Source organism: Meleagris gallopavo, chromosome 4, assembly GCF_905368555.1.
Source record: "Meleagris gallopavo chromosome 4, MGAL_WU_HG_1.1, whole genome shotgun sequence".
Taxonomy (NCBI): Eukaryota; Metazoa; Chordata; class Aves; order Galliformes; family Phasianidae; genus Meleagris; species Meleagris gallopavo.
Window position 1 is genome coordinate 49,771,943 of NC_139407.1, and position 24,688 is coordinate 49,796,630.

General features: G+C 41.7%; 1 protein-coding gene and 1 long non-coding RNA gene across 6 annotated transcripts in view; one reads left to right on the top strand and one right to left on the bottom strand.

Annotated features, from left to right (window-relative positions):
- The window catches only part of NWD2 (NACHT and WD repeat domain containing 2), a 51,082-nt gene extending 50,667 nt beyond the window's left edge, over positions 1-415 (bottom strand). For both annotated transcript variants that reach the window (XM_085223324.1, XM_085223323.1), the window contains exon 1: positions 265-415. In XM_085223324.1, the coding sequence (XP_085079450.1) occupies positions 265-415 (151 nt within the window). The remainder of the gene's footprint in view (positions 1-264) is intronic.
- LOC104910796 (uncharacterized) overlaps positions 1-23,648 on the top strand; it is a 79,864-nt gene extending 56,216 nt beyond the window's left edge. The window contains exons 3-9 of one of the 4 annotated variants that reach the window (XR_014883172.1): positions 10,444-10,556; positions 10,662-10,839; positions 12,618-15,297; positions 16,220-16,411; positions 16,906-16,998; positions 18,451-18,551; positions 21,913-23,648. This is a non-coding gene — a long non-coding RNA (uncharacterized LOC104910796). Of the gene's footprint in view, positions 1-493; positions 755-10,443; positions 10,557-10,661; positions 10,840-12,617; positions 15,298-16,219; positions 16,412-16,905; positions 16,999-18,450 lie in introns of those variants that run through there. The other 3 variants (XR_014883169.1, XR_014883170.1, XR_014883171.1) reach the window with 3 other exon arrangements.
- The last annotated feature ends 1,040 nt before the right edge of the window (positions 23,649-24,688 follow it).

Genomic DNA, 24,688 nt, shown 5'->3' on the forward strand with positions numbered 1-24,688 from the left:
TGCGAGCGCGACGGCATTACACTAAAACCGCATAGTTGACCTCACGAGCACGGCCCGCCGGGCGCACACCACCGCGGCGCTCGCTTTCAGCCGCGGACTTCGGGACCACGCGATCCGCCGAGGCTCGGAGCCCCGAGCACCGTCCCGCCCTCCCCGGCAGCGGGAGGCCACCACCCGCCGCCCCCCGCCCGAAGCCGGCCCCGGGGAGCCGCGAGGAGGCGGCCCCGGGCGGCAGGGGGAGCCGCGGCGGGGCCCGGCCGTTACCTTCGGGGTTGGCGCTGATGAAGACGCGGACGCTCCGGCCGCCGGGCACCAGGTGGGCGGGCAGTGCCGCCAGGTTGCCGGCGAAGGTCGCCCTGCGCAGCGCCGCGTCCCGCGGGCACGCCGCCCTGCCGCCCGCCCCGGCCGCCCACATGGCGCCGCCGCCCGCCGGGCCCCGGCTCAGGGCAGCCCCCGGGCCGCGCCGCGGAGCTGCGGCTCTCCGGCAGCGCCCATGCGGCCCCTCCGAGCGCCGCCGGGGCCGGAGCGCGGGGGAAGAAAGTTTGCGGCGGCGATGGGACGCGGCCCCTCGGGTCTCCTCGGTGCTCAAAGCGAGGACGTCTGCGGGCGGACTGCCGGCTCCTCTCCGCCGAGCGCTTCACGACCCCGGCGTCGGGTTCTTATAGGAGAGCCGGCGCATCCTTCCGGCACGGAAGAGTTCAGAGCGCTGTTTGTATCTTCTGTAGTCGCCCGCACGGAAGCCCCGGCTGCTCAGGTACAAAAGAGAGACGCCCGCGCGGCTTGTTTCTTTCTTTCCCGTGCTTTAATCAGTTATTTATTTGGCGGCATCAATGCGGAGCCCTGGCCCGAGGCAGGAAAGAGGGCGGCGCGGAGCGGCGGCGGGCGGTCCCCGCGCAGCTTCGGTCCAGGCGTCCCGCGGGTTGCGGCAGCTCCCCCGGAGCCACCCAGGGCTGGGCTGGGCTGGGCTGGGCGGGGGCGGCCGCGGGGCTCTGAAACCGCCCCGGGAGGGGCGGGCGGCGAGGGGAGGGGCTGGGCGTAATGCATGTTGAGCAGCGTACGGTGTGCCCGACCGAGCGTTGGGTTGGGAGTGGAGCTTTCCCTCCCCGTCCTTCAGTGCCGCACGGACATCTCCGCTGCCGGTCTGGCTCCCCTCGGCCCTGACTGCTTAAAAGCACGCAGGGCAGTTCGTTTGTGGGTTCCGTGCGCGTTTGCATGCGAGTACGAGGGGAATTTTTTGGCTGCTGTTTGCTTGCCGTTTTTCTAGTAGGTCAGCACTGTAAATTTTGGGGCGCCTTTAACTAAATGTAGCAGACTATGTTCCTGTAAGCTCTCTGAGTTTAGCTTGGCAGGGAGGGGGCCTCTGTGCAAAGGAGAGAAGTGTCAGTGTGTACTGCAACCAGCAGCACTGAGATTAGGCAGAGTATCACAGGAACCATCTCTGTGCCCAGCGCTGGAAAATCCCCCTCTCTGTCAAAGTGGCATTCCTGAGAGATTTAGTAGTGCTTGATAAGGAGCCTTCCCTGGTAAGCATGCATGTTTCTCCTCTCTGTGGGTTGCCTGATGCTCCATATGAGTCAGGCCAGGTTAACAAACTGGACAATCATGAGATGCATGTTCCTGGAAGATGAGACTCTGCGTGCCATTGCCTGCACAACTGTAGGTGTTACAGGCACCTTGCAGTGTTGTGTTGATGTGCTTAGATACGCCCTGTGCCACTGGCAGGGGATTTCTCTAACAAGTTGAAAACTTGAGTTTTCATCTTATGAATTCTTCTGGAGTCCTGTCTTTGGCAGCACTGCCAGCAGCATGGGCTCTTACCTGAATGCTCTCAGATGAAGTGAGATTGGGACCATCACTTCTTGCTGCCATCCTCCACGATGGTGCACAGCTCCAGCAGCAGGACCTCCGTGCTGCACAGGGCCCTGCAGCCCACAGCCTCACCGTGCAGCTCAGCACCTGCGCTGATCTGTGTTGCCGCTCTGGGCTGCAGCTGGCAGTCCCTTCATGCATGACTCAGCTGCAGCAGCCGAGGCTGTGCTGTGGAGGCTGAGGCCAGTGGTGCCCCAAAGCAACAATCTCAGTGGCTGCGGGCTGCCTGCACTGGGGTCAGCACCCTGAGCCTGGCACCTGGCTGTGTACAGTGCTGGGGATGGATGCTACGGGGTTGAGGCAGAGAGGACACTGAATGGCTGCTGAGAAATGGATGTATCACTTTCCCTGGGATGTGGTCAGTACATCAGTGCAGGGCTAACTCAGCAGGGAGATTAGTTGGTGGCTTTACTTAAATAATAAACATTTCATTTATTTAATTCAATAGAAAGAACATCAAGAAATGTCATGTACAATCACATACAAATCACAAAGAGGGTGCTGCTGTGTTTGCTATAGGAGCAAACATCATCAAAAATACCTTACTAAATTTCATATTGAATAACGGATTCTGTAAATTTTGTCTCTCAGCAAAATATTCCTCTGTACAAGCCAGATTTTGGCATAAGTGTTTGTGTTAGAGTCCCAGAGTGGCTGTGTTTCAAGCTCAAAGAGGGTAGATTTAGGTTAGATATACGGAAGAAAATCTTTTACAGTGAGGGTGTGAGGTGCTGGAACAGGTTACTTAGAGATGTGGTTTATGCCCCGTCTCTGGAGACTTTGAAGGCAAGGCTGGATCAGGCCCTGGGCAGCTTGATCTAGCTGTGGCGTCTCTCTTCATTGCAGGGGAGTTAGACTAGATGGCCTTCAGAGGTTCCTTCCCAGCCTCTAAGGATTCTATGATTCTATGTTGCCCAAGCATGGGTTCACATTGTGATCGCAAAGCACTGCCTGGAGGTGTGATCCCCAAACCCCTGCAGTGACCTTACAGGACAGGTGCCTCTGCCATCAATAGGGCTAACGGAGAATGAAGTGCTGTGCTGAATGCAGTAGAACAGACGTGTAATCCTGAAGGTGCCTTTGTATAGAGTAGAGTAGAGGTTTGGTCCTGAAAAAATGTAGGTCACAAAATAGCCAGAAAATCTCTACTATGTTACATCATAGTTTCCTGGTTACCATTCTGGCCTCATTTACTCCAAGTTCAGATACATTTAAACAAAGCTACAGAATGCCCCCCTTGGTGAAACACCTGAGAATAATCAAGCTATGGTTTGTTGATGGCCTGATCCTCCAGTAATTCCCACCAAACCTTTCTTCTTGAGATGTCCCACTGCCATCAGTGTGACAACAGGGGTGCAAATACAGCTTGGTCCCAGCTCATGGAGATCAATACAAATGTGCAGAGTTGTTAGGCTTGACCCCACATCTGTCATAAAATCACTAAGGTTGGAAATGACCTCTAAGATCACCAAATCCAACCATCAGCCCATCCCCACCATGCCCACCAACCCATGTCCGTCAGTGCCACATCTATGGATGGTGACTCCACCATCTCACTGGGCAGCCTGTTCCAATGCCTCACCACTCTTTCAGAGAAGGTTTTCCTAATATTCAACCCCCAAATGAATAAAGACTTGCTGTTTAGAATGGGCTGTCTGAGGCAGCGTGCTGTTCTGAGATCAGTTTCATATGGAAACGAATCCCATGGTCAGCCCCAGTAGTCAACAGAGGTGGGAGGCAACCGGGGCGATAGACTATAGGCAGTGCTGCGTGTCTCCACAGTTTGGTTCTGCAAGGTTGTTCTATCTGCAATCTAAATTTATGTTTTTGTGCATATGTGCCTCAGTACAGACTGTGAGGTGTTGAACAGTGCTCAACAGTGATATAGTTTCATGGGAATTAGTGGAGCTCAGCAGTTCTGAAGTGAAGCAGCAAGCACTTTGGAAGGCCCCATACTGTGTGTGTAATAGGGCCACAATATCTGAGGGTTTATGCTATCTTCCAAGTGTCCATGTTATCTTAGGTCCACTGAAATAGGTCCTAAGAACCTAAAACTCTCATTGGTTCTCCTTGGGTATCACAGCCTGCTTTTGCCAGAGCCAGCTTGTCCCTGCTGTCCTCTCCCGAGAACACCACTTATTTTCAGCCCTTGGAGGGCTGAAGGTTCAGATTGAGTCAGCAAGCTGGCCAGCATCTTTCCTACTTGCAGAAACAAAAGACTTCAGTGTGCAGCTACCTCTTACCTACAGCCAAGCAATGTCTGCAGATCCTTGGTAGGCTGGCCCACTTCTAGGAGCAGGTGAAGCAGGCAGCTGCCCATAGCAACAGACAAAAGGAGGCAATAAACTCACATTTTAAGCAAGAAAGAGCCCCGGTGGTTCTGCACCTGTTTAATGTTCTCCACACTGCTGGTGTTGGGTCCAAGCAAGCTCCTCACTGTAGGAGCCATGGCTACTGTCCTGCTGGTTGAACATCACAGCTGTTCCTGTCTATGCTTCTTCAGCTTGCTGCTATTGGAACTGTGAGAAGGAACTCACTGTGTTCTTCTCTGTTCCTTTTCCTTGACAATGATGTACTGCATCATTGCGGGGGGGGGGATAGAAGGGGGGGAAAGAGACGGGGGGGGGGTGGATTGGCAGGAGAGCAGGGGCAGATGTGCTGAGATGAGAGAGAGAGCTCATGGAATTCATGCTTCACTAAAAAAACCCAGTTATTATTATCCTTGCAAATTAGGAATGACAGGCTGCCTAGGCTTACTGGGTTTATATTTACATCAAGAAACTGATTGCAAGAAATAAGATATGTCCTAGCAAATCTTACACAGTGCTGGGTTTCTATGAGGACCTTTTACAGCCATTTCAAGGTTTAGTTAACTTAATTTGGACTTCCCTATTCTACCCAGTTTACAGTATTGAAAAATATTCATTTCCTTCCATTTTTTCTTATTGCTGCTTGTGCTCTGATACCTCTATGACTTTTGGCTGCACTTCTTCCCCACTAGTTTATAGGTTGCTGTGTCTGGCTTTGCCAACAGCTTTGCCAACAGGTAAAACTGGGCACAAGCTCTGGTTTCTGTTGAAGGCAGTGGGAGTTTTGCCACTGACTCAACTGAATGGTTATACAATCTCAAAACTTGCAGGATTCAGGGTGAGTGTTTCCTTCCACTCTTTCTTAAAACAGACTTTAGCTTGGATAGAAGCAGTCATTTTTGGAAATATTATAATGGATGGTGGATTTAAGTTTCCTGCATGACAGTAACTATTAAAAAGAAATTAGGAGGAGACCAGAGACTGGCATAGGAAAAGGACAGAGTGGAGACCAGTGGAAAGTCAGTTATGGAGATGGGATTTGCACCAGAAGTGGGACTTGCCAATGGAAATGCTCAGGAACTTCAGTAATATCTGAAATTCTTTTGTCTTGGGAATCAGACATGGGCTTTTGTTCACTGTAGTGCATAATGCTCTTCCTTCACTGGCTTTAAATGAAACTGTTGTGTCCCACAACTAAGAGACTTCCTTTATTTTTCCCACAGCAGATTTTCCTGTATATTCCTTTGGATGCCATTGCTATACTACTAGTGGATCTGTCTGTGCTCTTTTGCTTCCATAAGTGCTGATGAGGAGACTGTAACCCCGAATAACAATTTCCAAATACAGAGGCATAAGAACAGTCCCAGTTTTCAGGAGCTGCCAAGTGGTACAATTATATGCTTGTACAGAGTAATTTGTATTTCAAGGAAAAGGGGAAGAAAATATGAAAGAAGTGAAAAAAAGTTGTTTTTGTGCCTGTGCAAGCATGAAAGTAGTTTGTTCTCACCTCCATGTCCCAGCCTTACTTGCCAGCTGGCTTTGGCACAAGGACTCCCACTTCATCCTAAAAGCATTGTGCCACCAGGAGCCTGCCTTCACCCTTGCATTGATGATGGTCTAGGTGAGAGAGAGGTTTTCTGCTTTTTGAACATGCTTTCTGCTTCTTGAGTTTTGGTACAAATTCTCTTTGCGGCCTAAAAATGCAAACACAGTCTTTTCTCTTAAAATGTTGCAAGTGGCTATACCACATCTTTATTTTTATCTCTTATGTCACTTGATTGAAAGATTCTTTGCAGCTGAAATAATGATGAAGGCATGGAAATTATTTTTGTCTTACTTTCTACTGGAAACTTAAAAGGAACCTCTTTTCTCATGCAGAATTCTCATAGATGGATGTACGCACCCCAGGAATACATACATACACATGCACACACACTCACACTCAGAAGACGTATAAGAACATAACATACTGCTGAATCCACACCAGGAATATTCAGTATCAAGATTACACAGTTAACATTCAACTCTGTCTGTATTGCTTTAAGTTTTACCTTGTGCACATGTAATTTACAGCAGCCTTTAGTTAACTGACCAGGTACTCTGTTTTACCACTGTGATTCAACAGTGCTGAATAGAGGTGTTCACTTAATGAGCAGTGTTCAGCTGTCAGTGTGTGTTCAATACTTACTTGCTACTCACTCACCGTTCAGCCTCTGCAGGTAGGTGCAGTCTTTTTCTCCTGAGTTTTTCCCATATATTTTCTCAAGAGAGTAAGAACATAAGCCTTCCAAAATCTGAACTCATTTTCCTAACACCCAAGCCAGAGGAAGTTTCATTACTGAAGCTTATTTGTTAATACCAAAAATATCTGTTAATCTTGGATGCCCTTTCTGAGATACCAAGGACTGCATTTTTTTTCCAAGTAACTGGTATTAGACACCAAGAACAAGGAGCAATTTTTATCACTGTCAGTGGTAGCTGGGAGTTGTTTTGCTTATGTATGTTTTAAGCTACAGACTTTCAAGTCAGGTGCCTATCAAATGCAGAGCATACAATTAATGACCAACCACAAAAAATCTAAAGGATTTAATTAGCAGCCTAGAGAGTCAATAGTGTGTACTCCCTGTGCTTCTCCCCAGTGTTTCTAAGCTTTGGCCTTCAAAAGATATGTCTTGGTAGTGATGGCAGACAAGGTAAAGTTCCACATGGTGAGAATGTTTGAGATATATCAAATGGCAGCTGGCTCTAGAAAACGCTGATGGTAGCAAAGAACACACACAGTGCACTCTCACTGAGGAACTGAAATACAAAGAAAAGCCAGAAAGTAAAGGAGAAGGAGGAATAGAAGTCTGAGATGTTTCTCTGTGAGTCTGTCTAAGTGTCCGTGCCATTGCTTTTGCATAGGTTGTAGTGGCAAGTAGTCCTGGACTTCTAAGTACAGCAGCAATCAGGGGGAGGCTGAATGGAGTGAGCATGTTTGTGTCTGCAGTGGGTTAAGAGTGGCCATATGCTGTGTAGTGTTTTCATGAGTGCTTTCCTCTTCTAAGTGAACTGCATCTGCTGCACATGTAGTAATTAAATTTGAAATAGAAGAGTCAAAATATTCCTGCTGCAAGGTTGTTGATGAATAAGGCATAGCAATCTGATTATATACATATATATATTTATTTGTGCACATGAAAAATAAAATCACTACTCTTTTTTGTTTATGCTAGTAGAAAATAGACCCATTTAAACTCCGTTGTTAATGTGATTTATTGACACGGCAAGTTGATTTTAGACATATGACATATGAAGATCCAGGGGAGTGTAATTCTAATAGCAACATTAATTTGTCTTCTCAGTGCTGGAAAGAAAAAAAAAACAACACAAAAACTTGCAAAGCTTTTTTTTTTTTTTTTTTAAACCTGCAGGGGTTCTGAAAGAGCAGCTGTCACTTTTTAGCCTTAGTTAATATTTGCCATCATTTTTCATCCTGCTCTTGATACTACAGATATGCTGGGGGAAAAGGAAGCTCTCCACCTGCTCCAAGTCCAGAACAAAGAGCTTAATCTTGAAGACAAGCACTGAGAGCAAAAGAGTTGCTCTGTATGAATCTAGTTGCTCTGCCACAGAAATGATGGCAGTGGATTTCTGTCTCTAGTCTACTGTAGCTAATACTGATTTCTGTAAGTTGATGGAGCATGCAGTACCCTATTACCAAATGCCATCGCAGACATGTTTTGCAACCATTACCATGCCACAGTGGCACAGTGAGTGCTGTGTTCTGAAGTGTTATGAAGGCCCTCAGGCAGCCTGAATGTAAAAACATTCTCTGAAGAATTATGGAGACAACTATCATCATCTGAGGGGGAATTCTAATTTGAAATAATCTTTATCCTCAAATGAAATCTGTCATCTGGGTCATTGCTGCTGTAAAATGATTATTTTTTCTCCTACGTAAGCAAGAATAGTTGAGACCTATTCTTAGCAGTTAATCATATCTCGTAAGCCATTTAATAAGCTCAGTAAGCTTGCTTCATGAGTTCTATATTGTTCATTATAAGATAAGCAGTAAGGGCTCTGGGAAACCCCTTGTAAGGTGTCCCACTCTCAGAGGGTTGGAACAAGTTAAGGTTCCTTCAACCCAAACCATTCTATGATTCCTGGAAATATTTGGATTATAAAGAATGGCACCATAATCTGCCTTTTCACCAGTGTAAAGACCAAGAGATCCAAAAAAAAGCATCAGAATTCCCAACCGCATGCCTATGGTTGTATCAAAGGCTGCTGTTGGGGTGGGATTGTGTATCATCTCCTCTTATGCACTGCTTTTGAGGCTGGGTGAAGCAGCAACATGCAGCAGATAAGTGCTCCAACACTCACCACCAGCTTCCTCAAGCACACCAATCCCTCTTCCTGTTTTTTGTGTTTGCTGTGAGTAGGTAAATGTGCAGAATGTGCAATTTAACAATACCATTTTCTCATGCCTGAGCTGTCCGGTGGGTACAGTCACTCCTTGTTTAGGTTTCCTGCAGGAGACTTTTGTCAGCTCATCTTACAGGAGACACTGTTTTCTTCTGTTTGTCTTGGTGCCAGGTTGGATGGCTTTGAATCTTTTATAAAGGTGATTGTCTAAATAAAAGCTTTGCTTTAAGGTGTCCAACTACCCGCAAAAACCTAACAATAATAAATTCCCTTCTGTGCAGCAGTAGAGCTGTTCTTTCACCTAGAGCATGCAAACTTACTGCATTGGTTTTTCTTTGGCCCTCTCCTGTTGGTAGAAAGGAGGCTGGAGATGTTCAAGCACTTTTGGGGCATACATGGGAGCTGAACCCCAAATTCCTGAATCCTAATGGAAACAATAGAAACTCAAGAAAAGAATGAAAAGAGGTTGGAGCCTTTCATTACACCCCCAATTCTTTTTTTTTGTGTGTGTGTGTGTGAAAGCACATAAAAATCAAGCAAACTTGGGAAAAGTGCCTTCCTCTGAGAACATGAGCAATCCCATCGATTTCAACGAGAGACAGAGCACAGCTGGAGCTGAGATGAAGCCATCAGCTTCCTGCTAGGTTGTGTCTAGCTGGCACAGATGCAGTTAAACAAATCACTAAATTTCCACTAGAAAGACATTTCCCTGTGGGTCAAGTGGGTTAGGATGGTTGGTTCTTTTGTTGGCTACCCACTGTTTTGGGTGCTGCAAGCAGTCAGTGAATATATTCACCCCACAAATTCTTATGCCTGCTGTAGTTTTTATGTCTTTGCAGTTTTGTGCAGAGTATTCAGGCTGCAGTTTGTTACTAGAGTTTGTTGAAAAAATGTGGCATATAATAATGAAGTAAAAAGTAAAATGGATTTCCTTTCTGGGTTTCTTTAGCCCAAATACACATTATGTATTCTCTTAAACTCACTGAGAGAATGGTCTGATGAATGGACTGATGAGTGAGGGGGTCTGGAGGCTTAGAATTAATTTGTAGTCCTAGCTGAGTTTTCCTGTGCAAAGACTAGGCAGAGAAATTTAAGGCTCTAACTCCAGGTGATGATGATCCTTCTTTAGCTGCTACTTAATCCTTTAAACCATAATTGCTAATTTAGGTCACTCAGCTGTATGGTTTCTGAGAGTTGCATTCCTAGGAAAATAATTCTGCCTGGGGATGTTTAGAAGCCAGGATGTCAAGGATGGTGCTGAGGATTGAGTGGTGTTAGCAGTAAGTTTACATCCGTTATCTCCTTTCTGTGAGCTGTAAGGAAGCTGAGATCCGGGCTGTAGTACCTCCTCACCTCATAGGGAGGATGGAAGCAAAAGAGACCAGGAGGATAAGGTAGGCTTGAGCCTCAGTCTGGGTGGAACTGTGTCACCTCCGGGTCCTTTTGTTGGTCCTTACAGATCTCAGTAGCTGGGATCTTAAAGAAGGAAGAGTTAAACTAAATAACTTGGAATAGCCAAATCAGTTTGACCAGGACAATGGATTTAAATCTGCTACTTTTGAGATGATTGGTTTTAATACTCTTATAACACAGCTGCATCAGACCATGTTTAGATTTTCACCAGGAAAACAGCATTTCAATCCATGTAAGGTGCTCAATTCACCCTGTGTTATTGAATCCACGAGAGCAGATTGGCACTGCAAATTACTATCCTCCCCATCTCCCCCCAGGGGCAGTTTACCTTGTGGCTCCCTGAGGAACTGTGTCTCTAACGTGAGCACTGAATTTTTCATGGCACTGCTTCCCAGGGCAGAGCATTTGTGTTAACAGTGTTCCTTTTTGTACTTCTTGTTTTCAGATATAAACCATCTTTTTGGCTCTGATCTTTCCCTCTGAAGACATGTGCTTCCTGTGCAAAACACTGTGGGCCCAGCCTAGGTGCTGAGGTTTCAGGCTTTGGGGAGCTGCTTGGTAAGTAACCTGGGGAAGGTTTGGTGATATTGTGGGAAGCCCAAAGTTTCCCAAAGGGGTTTTCTGCATTTAGAAATGAATTAAACTTTCAGCCTTTGTATTAAGGATGTCACAGAACATTTGCTGCTATTCAGAGGAAACATGCAGCTGAGCTCTGCAGTAAATGGAAGTTGACTGGCCAAGATACTCTGCTGATCACATAACTGGCTGTACTTTCAGACTACCATGGTGTCACAACTGCTTGATAATGGTGAAATCTCACAATGTTAAGTTATAGTCTCAGGTAGGTATTACAGTCAAAGGCATGATGCCATTTAATTCTGTACTCTTTGCTTGAGATCTTTTATAGCGTTTTGCAACAATACGGAAAGAGGTTGCAGCTCACAGCTATCACATTTCAGTGTCTTGCTGTGTTTCTGGTAAGGATTGAAATGATCAATGGGGACATTCTTTTCTCTTAGTAATGGAGATTTAATTTTATGATTGTTCCGGATAAACAGGATTAGGTTTAATCAGCTCTAGTTTTCTTAAGTGTGAGTTATTTTGCTGTCATACTTGTGCTGTAATTGAATTAATGACTCAATAGATACTTACACTGATATCTTTTCGTCCCACCTGCCTTGCTTTCCTTTGTGAAAAACAGCCATGTGATGGTTAACAAATCAGTGGATACTTTGGGACAGAGTTGTCTTTTCATTTGTGGATTAATTCTTACAAGCCAGAAATGGCAGCAGGCATCCCTAACCTACAGTGGGTGTACCTGTGTTAGTGCTTCAGTTTTGGTTGAACTGCACTTCTGATATGTCTCTCCCAGTTGTTCCTGCTTTTGGTGTTCTGTGGAGTCTGGGAGTGCAGGAACTGGATTCCTTTCAGGTGATGTTAAGGTGAATGGCGAGCATGGCATTTGCACCATGGAGCTAGACTGGAGATATCCTGAATTAAAATATAAAAACCCCAAATCTGTGCTGTTCGTATCAAATCCTCTGCATCAACACCATTACTCTGCGGGCCTAATTTTGGGCCACTTGCTACTGAATAATGTAGCAAAAATGACAGGATTTTTCTGCTTATAATTTCTGGGAAACAGGGAGCAGAAAATATCCCTCAGCTGTAGACCGACACAAATACCTCAAAGTTCAAGTTTTTTTCAGCAGCCAGAAAAGAAAAAGGATTCTTATGCACAATTGCTGATTATTTAAATTGTAAACATTCCAGTGCAGTGTAGCAAATATATTTAAAGCCATGAGTGACAGACATTTCTCAGGTAATTTATGATATTATGCTCATGTAAGTGTTATAGCAAGTATGTAATAATATTTAATAGTATGTGATAACATGCACGTTATAATACTTGGTGGTAATAAAGATAATTTATTACCTGTATAAATATATGAATGTACTGCAGAGCATAAAGTCAATATTAAACCCTATGCATGGCAAATTCTTTTTCCTGGAAAGATTTTTACAACATTTTCTATTCATACACTCTGTTTCCATAGAATATATGCAGAGAAAGCATCACCTGTATATTTTTCATTTTTTCATGAAACAAGAGAGATCGAATTCCTTAGGTCCTAACCAACTTTAGATTGACTTCAAAATATTTTGGCCATATTGCTTCAGCTCCTTTGAGTCCTAGCATCTGTCTTACTTCCATCAGGTAGAACTGATTTTTGTGTCTGTCAGGATGCGCTGGAACTCAAGGAGTGTTTTCATTACACTTACTCAAAAGGCCGTTTCTTTATAGGATGTTATTTTATCTGAAATTCTCCTTTCTTGGACCCCACAGGATAGCATCAGAGTGAGACATACTATGAACTTATTTTTTTTTGAGTGACTGGGTCAGGCATGTGGCAATAGTTTTTGTAAGTGCAAAACAGTGTGCGGTGAATAGAAGCAGTTTGATATGATTTTCTGCTTGTAGTGGCTTTTCAATCTCTAAAAAGCAAAACTGAGAGTTTATATTGAGGAAGAAGCTCAAGTGTTTTTCTGTTTTCTGAGTTGATATGGGCTTTATCTTTCTTTAAAGGAAATGCCCTTATGGTTTATTGTGTCTTTCAGTACAGTGAAGTATTCAGTTGTGCCTGCAGTTTCCAGAGGAGCACACAGCTAAGGAAGAGGAAGACCTGTGAAGATGACAAGCTGTGGGAAGTCCAAGTGTTCAGGAAAAGAGAATATGGGCCTGGAATTTCCTTACGATCTCCTCATTGAGAATGCCAACTGGGAGGGCTTGCAGAGGAGGATCCTGACTATGGTGCAAAGAGTCAGTTTGGACAAGGAAACGAGAGAGGGCTTAAGAATATATAATTCTGAGAGCTTTCCTGGCAAATAATTAAGTAGGCTAGTTTTACCACTGATAGAAATAGCTTCCCATTGATTTAGGAGGCTAAACCTCCAATAATACACTGAGAACATAGTCCATTTTCCCTGATACTCTTCTAGAGATGGTTGCAGGGAAGGACTCCAAAGCTTTAGTAGAGGCTACCAAACCTTGACAGGACAGCAGAAAGGAGGTCCTGAAATATGGACTTTCTGGGAACAGCCAATTTGCTTTGTGCGTCTAGAATATTATTTTTAGTTGGAAAATGGGAAGGCATATTTGAAGACAGTCTAAAGCCGGGAAAAATATAGCTATCATTTATTTGTCAGGAAAAAACCAGGAAATTTCTATTTTTATTCTTAGGCAATCTTTTCACTTTCCTTCTTTTAAAATACAATGACAGTCAATGATTAATAGACGCAGTCCACAGTGCTGCCAGCGAGAAGCCAACCTAAGTGTAGGGAAAGCTTAAATAATTGAAGGGAAAAAAATGACAGAGGCAACCATTAGTTCCTCTTGACAAGAAAAGCTTCATATGCTGGCTATTTGCCCAAATAAAAGGGAAAATTTACCATTAGAGTAGTGCAATCTGTAGATTTTGTGATGGACTTCCCTTGGGGGCAAAAGAAATGACAGGGCTCAGTGTTTCAAAATTTATAGAAAATGATGCAAAAACCTCCTCATTTTTAGTTGCATTACAGCACTTACAGCACAGCCAGCTTGTCAGAAGTAACTGGGCAGGATTCCAGAAACAAAACTCCCTGTAGGAGCATGAATCATGTAGCAGTGGCTAGTTGCCTTCAGAGGGTGGCTCTACTCCATGGACATCCTAGTGATCATGAGAGACTTCACATACTTGTAAAATGGTCAGCAATTTTTTAGCTGAGCAAATCAGATTGGCAAACGTTGGGTAGAAAACAAACTCCAGTCTCCTCAGAGAGGACAATGGAAAACAAGTATTCAAAATAAATAAACATTTTTCCAAGAGCAAGTTCTAGTTTATTAACTGAACTGTCTATTCTGGAGTTCTGTGTTGTGAAACAATATCCTCCACTAATAACCACATTCTCATCAGGGGAATAAGAGAGGATCCTTTCCTATGAACTGCAGACTACTGTTTCATATGACACGTCTCTTAATGTTGTTTCCTTTAATTTCTATGCAAAACAAGTACCAGAGGACAGGTTGTCCTGAAAAATCTGATAAGACTGACTTGTCTTCCATTGCAGAAGTTTCCTAGAGCCTAATTAGTCCTTTTGCACAGGCAGTAACAATAAGGCAATTGTTAAATGGTGGTGTTTATGTGATTATGTAAAATGAGATGGTGATGAAAGAAGAAGCCAAACACTTGGTTACATGTGGTTGTTAGAACTTACAGAAGTGACCATGAAAGGACAGAGGGCTCATGATTTTCTCCCACATCTACAGCCATAACAAAACTCACACTGCTCATCACTGGAACCAGCTTGGAGCCAATGAACCGCACAAACTATTTCTGGGATGTTTGGATATTGAGCTGTGTTTGCTAAGTTTAGGGCTCTTCACATGGCCGTGGCTGTACTACATACTAGGTTTGGCTGTACAAGAAGAGCATCATATTGCAACACAAAATTCTGAGTTGGAGCATAATTGGAATTTGAGCTGAATATAAACTTTCATGTAGAAATGAAAAACAGCTTAGAACAAGTCTTTTAGGTTGCTTTTGACTCTTGGCAGGCACAATATTAAATAACAATGACTGCTGATTAGGGAGCAGAGAAAGATGGAAGTGGTAACTACATCCAGCCCTTGATAACATCACATCTTGGACAATGATATCTAAAGCTTTTAGATGATGAGAGTAATGGCTATAATGCGGGCAATGAAAGAGCAGCATGTTGACTACCATCGCCTAGCAAAACTTTTTCTGCTGTGGCATTCTGGAAAAAACCGTGGTGGCATACATATATAGGGAGTAATCATTCAGCAAAGTAAATTTGAGTGTGTACACTGTGGCAGCACTTCTTGAGTTTGTGCCTGCTAATAATCCTGTCCTTTTGATAAGGTCTTGGTGTGAGTTTTAGGATGCTGCTTACACTAAGTGATGGTTTCTGTGTAACTTTAATGAGAAGGGGCTGGTATTGCTCAGTTTTGTTTCAACTTACTGCTTTTGAAGGACTGTGTAGTATCTGTCTAATGAGACCCAGCTGTGCCGGCCAGGTGGATGGCTGCCAACACCCTGATCACAGAGGTAACTGTTAAACACTGGAAAGATTTCAGAAAAAGTTTTTTTTTGCAAATATATACTTCACCATAATTCAAAGGATCTCCCTAAGAAAATTATCTTCCTCTAATATTTTTCATTGTGTCTGTCCTTTACAGGTGGCAGCAAGCTGGCACCTTTTGATATTGAGATTCTCATTCTTAAGCCATTTAATTAAGGTAATTATGCTGTGTGGATTATAAGAATTGGAATTCATCTGTAATTCTTTTGCATCCAGTAACTCCTGAAAGTTTTGGAAAAAAAAAATCTGCAACAGTGCAAGGAGATCTGCCAAACTTGACCTTACTCTTACTATCCTTGTGAAGAGGGTACTATTGTTGCAAAACTTATTTCTATACCAGAATTCAGCTTTCAACAACATGTAACACTAAGTAGCTCTCCACAACCAAAGTTGTGTGTGCTGGAAGTATTCCAGAAGGTACTGAAACACTGAAACAATATTAGAGAGAGTAGTAGAGGTGAATGACCTTCCTTTCCAAGGTTGGTGGTTTTTTTTTTTTTTTTTTTGTTTTGTTTTGTTTTGTTTTGTTTTCTTCACATGAAGGGGAGCCACAAATGTATTTTGGATTTGTTTCATAGAGGCGTCACAGACAGTTCTAGTGACAATAATACTTGGAATGAAGGCTGAAGAGAGAAATTGGAGTTAGAGGGCTTCATCTGAGAGCAGAAAACACTAATGATTCTTTGGATGTCAATAAGAAGAAAGATGCCAAAGAGACAAGAAGAAGCACTAATGTAACAAAGTCAGGCAAGAGAAAGTTATAGAGGAGGAAAGAGGCTGTGGCAGGACAAAGATAGATGAATGCGCAAGAATAGGAAGATCTCCATGATTGAGACTCAGAAGCATTTATCTAAATTCCAGACAACTCTTACGTATGAATGAAAGTCAAAGATCTATTCTGCCTACTGTATCAGTAACAATATTTCCTGGAGGCATTTTGCCTGCCAAGACTTGGGATGCAGCAGCTACTTCTTCACAGTAACAGTCAATGTAGAAAGCTGTAGAAAGGTTGTGTTCTGATCCCATCATTGTTTCCCATCTGGTAATGATTTTCCCATCCCTGTTTAACGACCTTGCAGCAGAAGGTGGCTGCTGTCAGATACCGAAGCAGTGCCTAAGGAAAGGGCCCAAGGGGTGTTTTATGAGAGGTTACAAAGAGGGGAAGGACTCCTGCCAGAGAGCACTTTGAGGATGAAGGAAGTACCAGAAACAAGGTTCAATCTAAGGCTACCCAGGTACTGAAGAGGGTGTACCTTTGGTCCTCACAAAGGGTAAGCTGGAGGCTGGCTGCTTTTTGTTGTCTGAAGCAAAGCTTGTATGTCTGCTGTGATCTTTCAGGGGAAGTGGCATATAATTTATTTTGGGGGGGGTATCTTTTTTTTTTTTTGTGTGTGTATAATTGCTAGTAAAGCTAAATTCTAGAAATGAGGCTTTATTTATTTATGCTATAACAGATTGTACATATGTAGTGATTCTGAGTAAGACTGGGGGAAAAAAAACAATGCTTTGTTATGCATGGGACCTGTTTTGATTGCTATATCTGCCATGTTTCTCCTCCAATCCTGATTTTTCTTTCCACAATTTTAATGTTCTTGAGCTGGATAAATTACTTCTAAACACGGGAATTATGAAATCTACAAGAACTAGCTCTAAGACTGCTTAGTTATTGCAGTGTGCAAAGATAGTTTTCATTAATACTCCACATTAACAAAATATTCTGAAGTTGATTTATTGCATCTCCTGGACTTTCTGTATTTCTCAATAGGTATTTTCCCGAGCTGCCATAACTTCTAGTTGCCTGCTGTGAGAAACTGATACCAGCCAGTTCAATTAAGTTGATGAAAACTCTGAGTTAGAGGTAGGTACTGCCAGATCTCAAGTTCCAGACTAATATTTTAAAACTGTATTAACTTAAGTGCCAAGCTGGAAATTTTCCATGCAGTTTTTTTTAACATTAATGTATTTTGATAATTAAATACTCTAGTTATACCTTGAAATGTATTCTGTGAATCCCAAATTCTTGACAAATTTTTGTTGGCTGACAAAAAGAATGCTGAATTTACTGAGCTGCTGTCTAAAATCCCAGAGTTTGTGGTTTTAGCTAGAGGTAGGGACTTGAGATTCACTGCAGAGCTGGAGTGCTGGGCTTATTCATCCAAAGATCCCCACTGAAGGTTCAAGTGTGGGAACTCCCAGGGATGAGCACACCAGGGTCATTGAAGGCTCTTGATTCCACTGGCTTCCATGTCCTGCATTGCTTTTTTTTTTTTTTTTTTTGGCATTCAGCCAGAATTTGTCAAGCCAGAGGTATTTTGATAAAAAACAGTTTGTGTCCTACAAATTAATGTTTTCTGACAAGCATTCATCAGAACATTTCCAGTGAGTTTAATTGCTGAGTAACAGGCGCCATAATATTTCACCAAGTATTTCTACAACAATAGGATATATTTGGGTCAAACTACAGCATGCATCTTCAGTGCTAAATTAATATTCTCTCTGCTATTGTTAGTTCAGGCAGCTCATAGCTAGCTGAAACACAAAGAAGCTAATATTAAAAATTACTTAGCAGTGGCTAAAGCAGCCATTGAATTGGTAATATGTCATGTAATTATCTTGATTACTTGAGGAGGCACTTTTACCATCTATTCAAGCTACATATTTTACATATATATAGAAAGCCACTGCTCTATGACTTTGGTCTGATTTACTTGGCTTTGTTTTGTCAGAATTAGATGCAAGTTTTATGAGAAAAGCAACCTTAAAATGTCCAACAGAAATATTCAGAATGTGCTGGTATTCAGAATACAGTTTATGTACAAGGAGGATTCTCAATTGAATTAATTATAAATGATGTAGACAAGGACTCAAATGTGTATTTCTTTGAGGCACCTAAAATCAGACTTTTAATACTTCTACAGAAGCAAGCTTTAGGTTTTCCAAGGAATTCAGCTGAAGTTCCATATTGTGTTATCACTGCCATATAGATTATCTTTGCTTCACCCACCTGGACACCACAAATTGTTGGTGACAACGTCCATAGCTCCTGCTCTGATTCCATGCTAGATTATTTTAAAATAGAGATAGCAGTGTTTCAGAATTGCCTCCTGTAGAAGTGATTCTTCTGTGGGAGCATAGCCTGACATAATAGCATAGCTACTTTACTATATTGCTAGAAGGATAAGATTTTAAACACCTGTTCAGATATGAATGATACATTTACTTTCATATCTCTATACTGAAAACTCGTTTTGCTCCAAAGATAAAAATAGTTCTTTCTGCCAAATCCCTGAACACTTTTATTTCTACCCAGGAACCTGTTGACCTCTCAGAAGCAACCAGTACCTCCCAAACTCTAATCAGCTGGTTCCAGATGGAACAAGTTCATGCACTGGAGCAAGTTTTTTGGAGAAGGTGGTTGTACTAAAACTACATACGTACCCTGCTTGCTACTCTGTAAAAGTGCCCCAAATATATCAGTGTTTAGAGCAGATACCTACTGAGTAGTTATAGCCTGCCTGTGTAGAGAAAAAGTTATTCAGACCTTTTACAGAAAGTATGTTATTCTTGTCAAGAAGTTATGAAATAAGATGGGAAAGATTTATTAATTACCTGGAGGGAAAGTCACAAATATGCTGCATGAAGATCAAGCTGTAAGTTTGAACTTAGTTTTCATTCACTGTGTCATGTTTTTCACTGTGTGTTTGGATGACTCCAAGTCCAGTGTGCAGGTAGTACCATGTGCTCCAGTAGATACATATTAATTTGGAATTGTGGCATAAAATCATAGATTATCCCAAGTTGGAAAGGTTATGCAAGGATCATCAAGTTCAACTCCTGAATCTGCACAGGACCACCCAAAAATCAGACCATGTATCTGAGAATATTGTCCAGATGCTTCTTGTACTCTGGCAGCTCAGTGCCATGACAACTTCCCTGGTATCCAATCTGACCCTTCCCTGTCAAAGCTTCATGTCATTCCCTTGGGTTCTATTGCTGGACACCAGAGAGTAGATCAGTGCCTGCCTCTCTGCTCCCTCTCATGAGGAAGCCGTAACCTTATCAGCCCACCAATCAGCTATCCCGTTTGGCCCCATCTTCAAAGTGGTGTTTGAATACTGAGGCCTATACCACTGATGCAGACAAGTTAATTGCCTGTATCTTGTAATGGTCTGTTGATGTTTAACAGATAAAGTGACCCTTATGCTGAAGATGGAGCTTGCAGCTATTCTGTTTTTATTCCATTGCAATTGATATGCAAGGAAAGAAAATAAATATAACCTACCTATATGGCAGTACTCTTGATGCATGCCCAGGTAGTTCACTGACCCACAACTATGCTGGCTGAAGTAGAAGGTCAGATCTGATGTTGTAAGGGTTAAAGAGTAAGGTTTGCTAAGTTCGCACCTACTGGTGAGTTCAGCTGCAGCTGTTAGCAATACTGAATAAATGGACTCCATTGGTGATTAATTGAACTTCCAGATTAATTGAACACCCTTGTGTTGGCTCAAGGATTGATGGGCATGGGGTAGAAATGCATGGTCATGTGATTTTTCCTTAGTTCATGGTCAGCAGCCAGTTCTGGGGAAGATTGCATGATACTAGTGAAAGTGTGTTTCTTGAACTTGTATTGGAATAAGTTCTGCATGTAACAGGCCTGACTGAGTCATCTACAAATAATATGAAAATGCTTGCTAAGGGTTTTACTCAATCTGTAGAGATAATTCATGCTCTGTAGTCCAGAAATTTAACAAGCTACAAGAGCATTTAATTTTTCTAAGAATGTCTTTCCTGATATAATGTAAAAGTTTTCATGTTGAAGCTCAAGCTCTTTTTTTTCTGTATTTGAAATCAGTTTTGAGTGCCAATTTTGTTTAAAAGTCAGAAAGCTCTTCAGAAGATAGCTAACTCACCAACATTTTTTCTATTGTTAAGCTAAATCATATTCTGCAGACTTTCTGTGAATAATTAACTCCAGAACTTACTGTGCTGCTTAAATGAGGCCCATACTAGTGCAAATAATTTTGCTTTCTATGAGCAGACTAATTCATTTTCTATGCTGTGACACATACTTATAGAGGAAATCATTCTTCAATGTCATTTTAGCAACAATGTTTTGTATGTCCATATACCTCTTCTGAGATGGAGCTGGTAATCCATTGCATTAAAGATTTAAATACTTCTTTGATGCTAAAACATTTTTCTTAATTCCATAAATATCTGGCACTTGTTCTAAATTGAAGTGAGATGTACTGTTTAATATGACATAGCGAGTTCTGAACTCACAGCCAATGAGCAATGTCAAACCCTGACTTTTTCCAAGCAATTAATTTGATAAATGTTCTTTAATGCAATGTGTAGGCCTATTAAAATACCTGTCAACACTGCAGAGGCCCAGCATAAGTTTTTCATTTCTATAGATTGGCCTTTCAGAGATAATGGATAACTTCTAAGATTTTATTTCGGAAACTTCTAGCAGAGCTAATCCCAGCAAAACATTGAACACAGTGCTATGTAGTTCTAGAACTTATCTGAGCATTTATCCCATTTCTGTCTTGTCCCAAATCCCCAACTACACTGACCTCTGCAAGGGCTGAATCTTTAGGATTATCTGAAAGGGGATTAAAGATAAACCAGCAGCTGAATTTCCACTTAGCCAACACGTAGCACTCAACCAACCTTCTTTTGAGAGGTTCTCTTTAATTTCGGTGAATGCTGAAGTATCTCATATCTTTCTCTTTCCAAAAGTAGACTAAGCCTTGTTCTTCTCCATTACTCCATTATCCTGAAGTAAGGGGAAGATTATCGGAAAACTTCTTTCAGATTTCTTGGGATGTGATTTGTCCAGTCACCAGAGGGTACTCATGTCTCAAGCCTCTTAATATTAAATATGATGTCAACAGAAGCAGTATCATTGTGGTAATTGTATTTACATACTAATGAATGCACAATGCTCTTGCTTCATGGTAAAATTGAAGCTACATTTTAATTTAATTTGATCTGCATGGTATTGGTCAGAGGAATAAATATATCAGCTCTTCATCAAACAGAAATGTAGCAGAAATGAGTTTAATGGCATTTGAATGCACTGATTTTGTATTTATATGATTTTACCTGGATCAGAAATACATGGATTATGTTACTGTCTAACTGCTGTGCTGTGTAAGGTGTAAGGACAAATTGGATTAAGGTAATGTATGTAAAATACAAGACAAATGTTATTTCAAATACAGGCTGATATTTATTGAGACATTGCAGAGTCACCATTAGATTTAATTCAATATAAAGGACGTTATAGAAGCAGCAGCAGCAGCAGCAAATTTTGCAGTGCTGCAATTGCTGCTTTGGGGATTTTGTCAATGTTATGAAACTTTTAGGAAATCTTCAGAGCTTTTGCCAAGGAAAAGAAAATACTGGAGCTCTCAACTTATGGTGCTTAAAAGATCAAAACAAATAGGAATTGGCAACTTTTTACAAAGTAATCTTGTACTTCAGCTGAAAAGAGTGCTAATATATTTCAGCATGTGCTAAGCATGATATATATAAGTAATGTTGGCTTGTAATCTATTATATGTTAGGTAGTATGGAGAACAAATTGAAGGGGAGTTTACCAGTGACTTCCTGCTAAACATTAGATCAGATAAAGAGAATATTTCAGATGTATCCATTTGACATGCTATGAATACAAAACCTATGGGGGCTGTTTTAATGTTATTCAGTGTATCATCTGTTTAGAATACAAGACATCATCTCAACAAGTATTACCATCTGTCAGTTCTAGGTACGCTTCCATATGGAGATTCATGAAGCTCATACCTTCTGGAAATACTGTAACCTTGGCCTTCTGGAAGTTTCTAAATAAGTTTTTTCTTTTTTTTTTTTTTTTTTTGTGACAATAAAACATTTGCTGATATGGCAGAAAGGACGTGTTACTGAGTGCGTACTCTGAAATGAATAAATGCAAACAACAATACGTATGGCATGCCCTTTTCCGGCAGATAAAACAACTTCTTGGTATTTAATTGACCATGAGGTCAAAGCCTTTCCTTCAGACTTATTTTCTGATGCAGGTTGACCAGATGCATGACCGGCATTGATAGATGTGTGTAATGCTTGGTGGATGTTTAGAGACGTATCTTCAGACTGTACCAATGCTGCTGGTATTGTATATGATTGATCTGATAACAATAGAGCTGGAAGAAGATAAAACGTATGAGAAATTAACTTGTGACCTTTGTTACAAATTGAAAGAATTGCCCCCAAAAGTCCTTGTTTTGAAGAAAGCTGAACACTACCTTTTGCTGCCAGTCCCTGCTGAAATCAGAATTAGAACATTTGTTCTGTTCTGTCCTGCCTCTAGTTGGAAATTCTGAACAATGGAACAACTGGATACATTCATGTATACTAAACATTAAAGACTGATCTACAAGCTCTTTTGTTATTAGATATTTATTATTTTTAATGCAATTAAAATGATCTGTAAATACATCATGCAATGATTTCCTGTCAGAATTTTTTCTGGAGGAATGATGGAAACTGAGCAGCTGTAGTGGATTGTCAGCACAGCATTTGAATGCCAGCCAGCTGACAAAATCGTCCAAATGCCCTCTCTTTCACACAATGATAAGTTTTCTTGATAATAGTTGTTTCCTTTGGGGAAATCTATGATGAAGAGTTTAGGTAGGATTTTTATATATTTGTTTTCTAAGAGTGAGAAATCTAACTTAGAGGAATCATTTGGGCTGTTGTTTTTGATGAAAGAAAACATCTCAGAAAATACTTCCTCAGGCTGTATGTTCCAACCTGAGAGAGTGGAGTGTATGTGACTTGAGGAGCTGGTTAAACATACCCACTTCTCCCCATAGTTTGTCAGAAGAAACCTGGGTAGCTAGTTTAGATTAGATCTGAGTTTGAAGAATTGAAGTGAGAGGACATGAATCTTTTTGTCTTTAAATTGTATTTGAACATGGTGTGAATTTTCACAATTCTAAGATCTTGTGGGAAATGTGGGAATGAGATACACTTGAACAAAATATTCCTGCTGATTTTTGTAGCCTTCCACTTGTATCGGGGGAGATGGTGGGGAAAAAGTGCATCCAAATTTTTGAGGACATTTTGCACCTTTGAGATGATTATGTTTTGCTATTTCATGAAGAGTCTGTAAACTTTATAGCTAACAGATATTTCTAAAACATGATTGAGGCCAGAGAGTATCTGAGGCAGAACTATCTCTTGTGAGATTTCGATTCCTTATCTTTTGCCTAGTGAAGTACATCACCATTTAATTTTAAATTTCTCTGCCTGTGAGGGGGAACACTGATAGGAACCAGAGTGAGATATGGTGCTCTGTGTGTGTTTTAATCTCCCATATGCCTTTTGAAGGCAGATTAATAATTTCCATGTTCATTTACATTAATAAAATTCTGGAAAAACATGTTGGTAAATGATTTCTCTCTTTTTCGTAGCAGTTCTTGAGATCTGAAGAATTTCTTTGGTAACTGTAGCAGAACAATCACATAGGAAACAGTAGAAGCACAGCAGAGTTGGCACTGATAAACCAGATGCAGCGACTGCAAGAATCATGTCTGTGTGCATGTGCTGTGTCTCATTAGATCTTAACACTCGTCCTGTTTCTGTGACCTGCAGTGACATTGCTCATAGCACATTATTAGTTTTTATGTTACTGTGGTGAAACGTATGTCCTTAGAAAAGTTATTTAAAACATAGCATGCAGCTTCCAGTTTTTACTCTATTCTTAGACTAATTAAATCATTCCTCCCTTTGAACACTAGCAGTATTAAGGAAATTAGATGCATTTTGTTTGTGGTGGAGATGTGCCCCATTGTAGTTTTCTTATTTCTAAGAATAAGGTCTGCAGTATATGTTTGCTTAGCAAATTATGAAGGATTTTTATGGTGTTCTTAGTCTTATTGCACTTCAGAGGCTTCTCATTATGACTGGAGTCAACATACACATGTCCTTGGCTATTCAAATAAATGAACGTCTAGGCTGGAATAATCTGCACGTGGATGAAAAAGAGAGGAAGGTTAAAAGCTAAATGAGACTGCTCAGAAGATTTACAATCAGCTGTGAAAGATGTTTCCCTGCACTAAAGCTAATCAAGATAGTGAATTTTCATGTTTGTCTTGTATTACAGAGGAAATTGAATCAGACCTCTCCGGGGGATTCCTTTATTATTTGGTATTCACATGCCGGCACCCACACTTTCTCAGCTGCCAGCAATAAGATAACGTCAATGCACATATGGTAACGAGGCTTCCTGCAAGGAAGTGAAGATGCAACGTTTCCCAACAACCCCCAAATGGACGTTATCTAATGGAAAGGGTTTCAGCACTTCATTATCAAGTTTGTTCCTTTCCCGCCTGTAGGGTGGTCCAATTTTGTCAGCTACAAGGGACAGGTTTGGGTTTTAGAATGCCTTGTGGGCTGTGTTTGGTTCATATTGCTGAGAGTGGGAGAAGTGACAAAGAGCTGACTTGGACTGCTGGAATGTGGATGGAGCCATATATGTGCCTAGGGGCAAGAGGTGA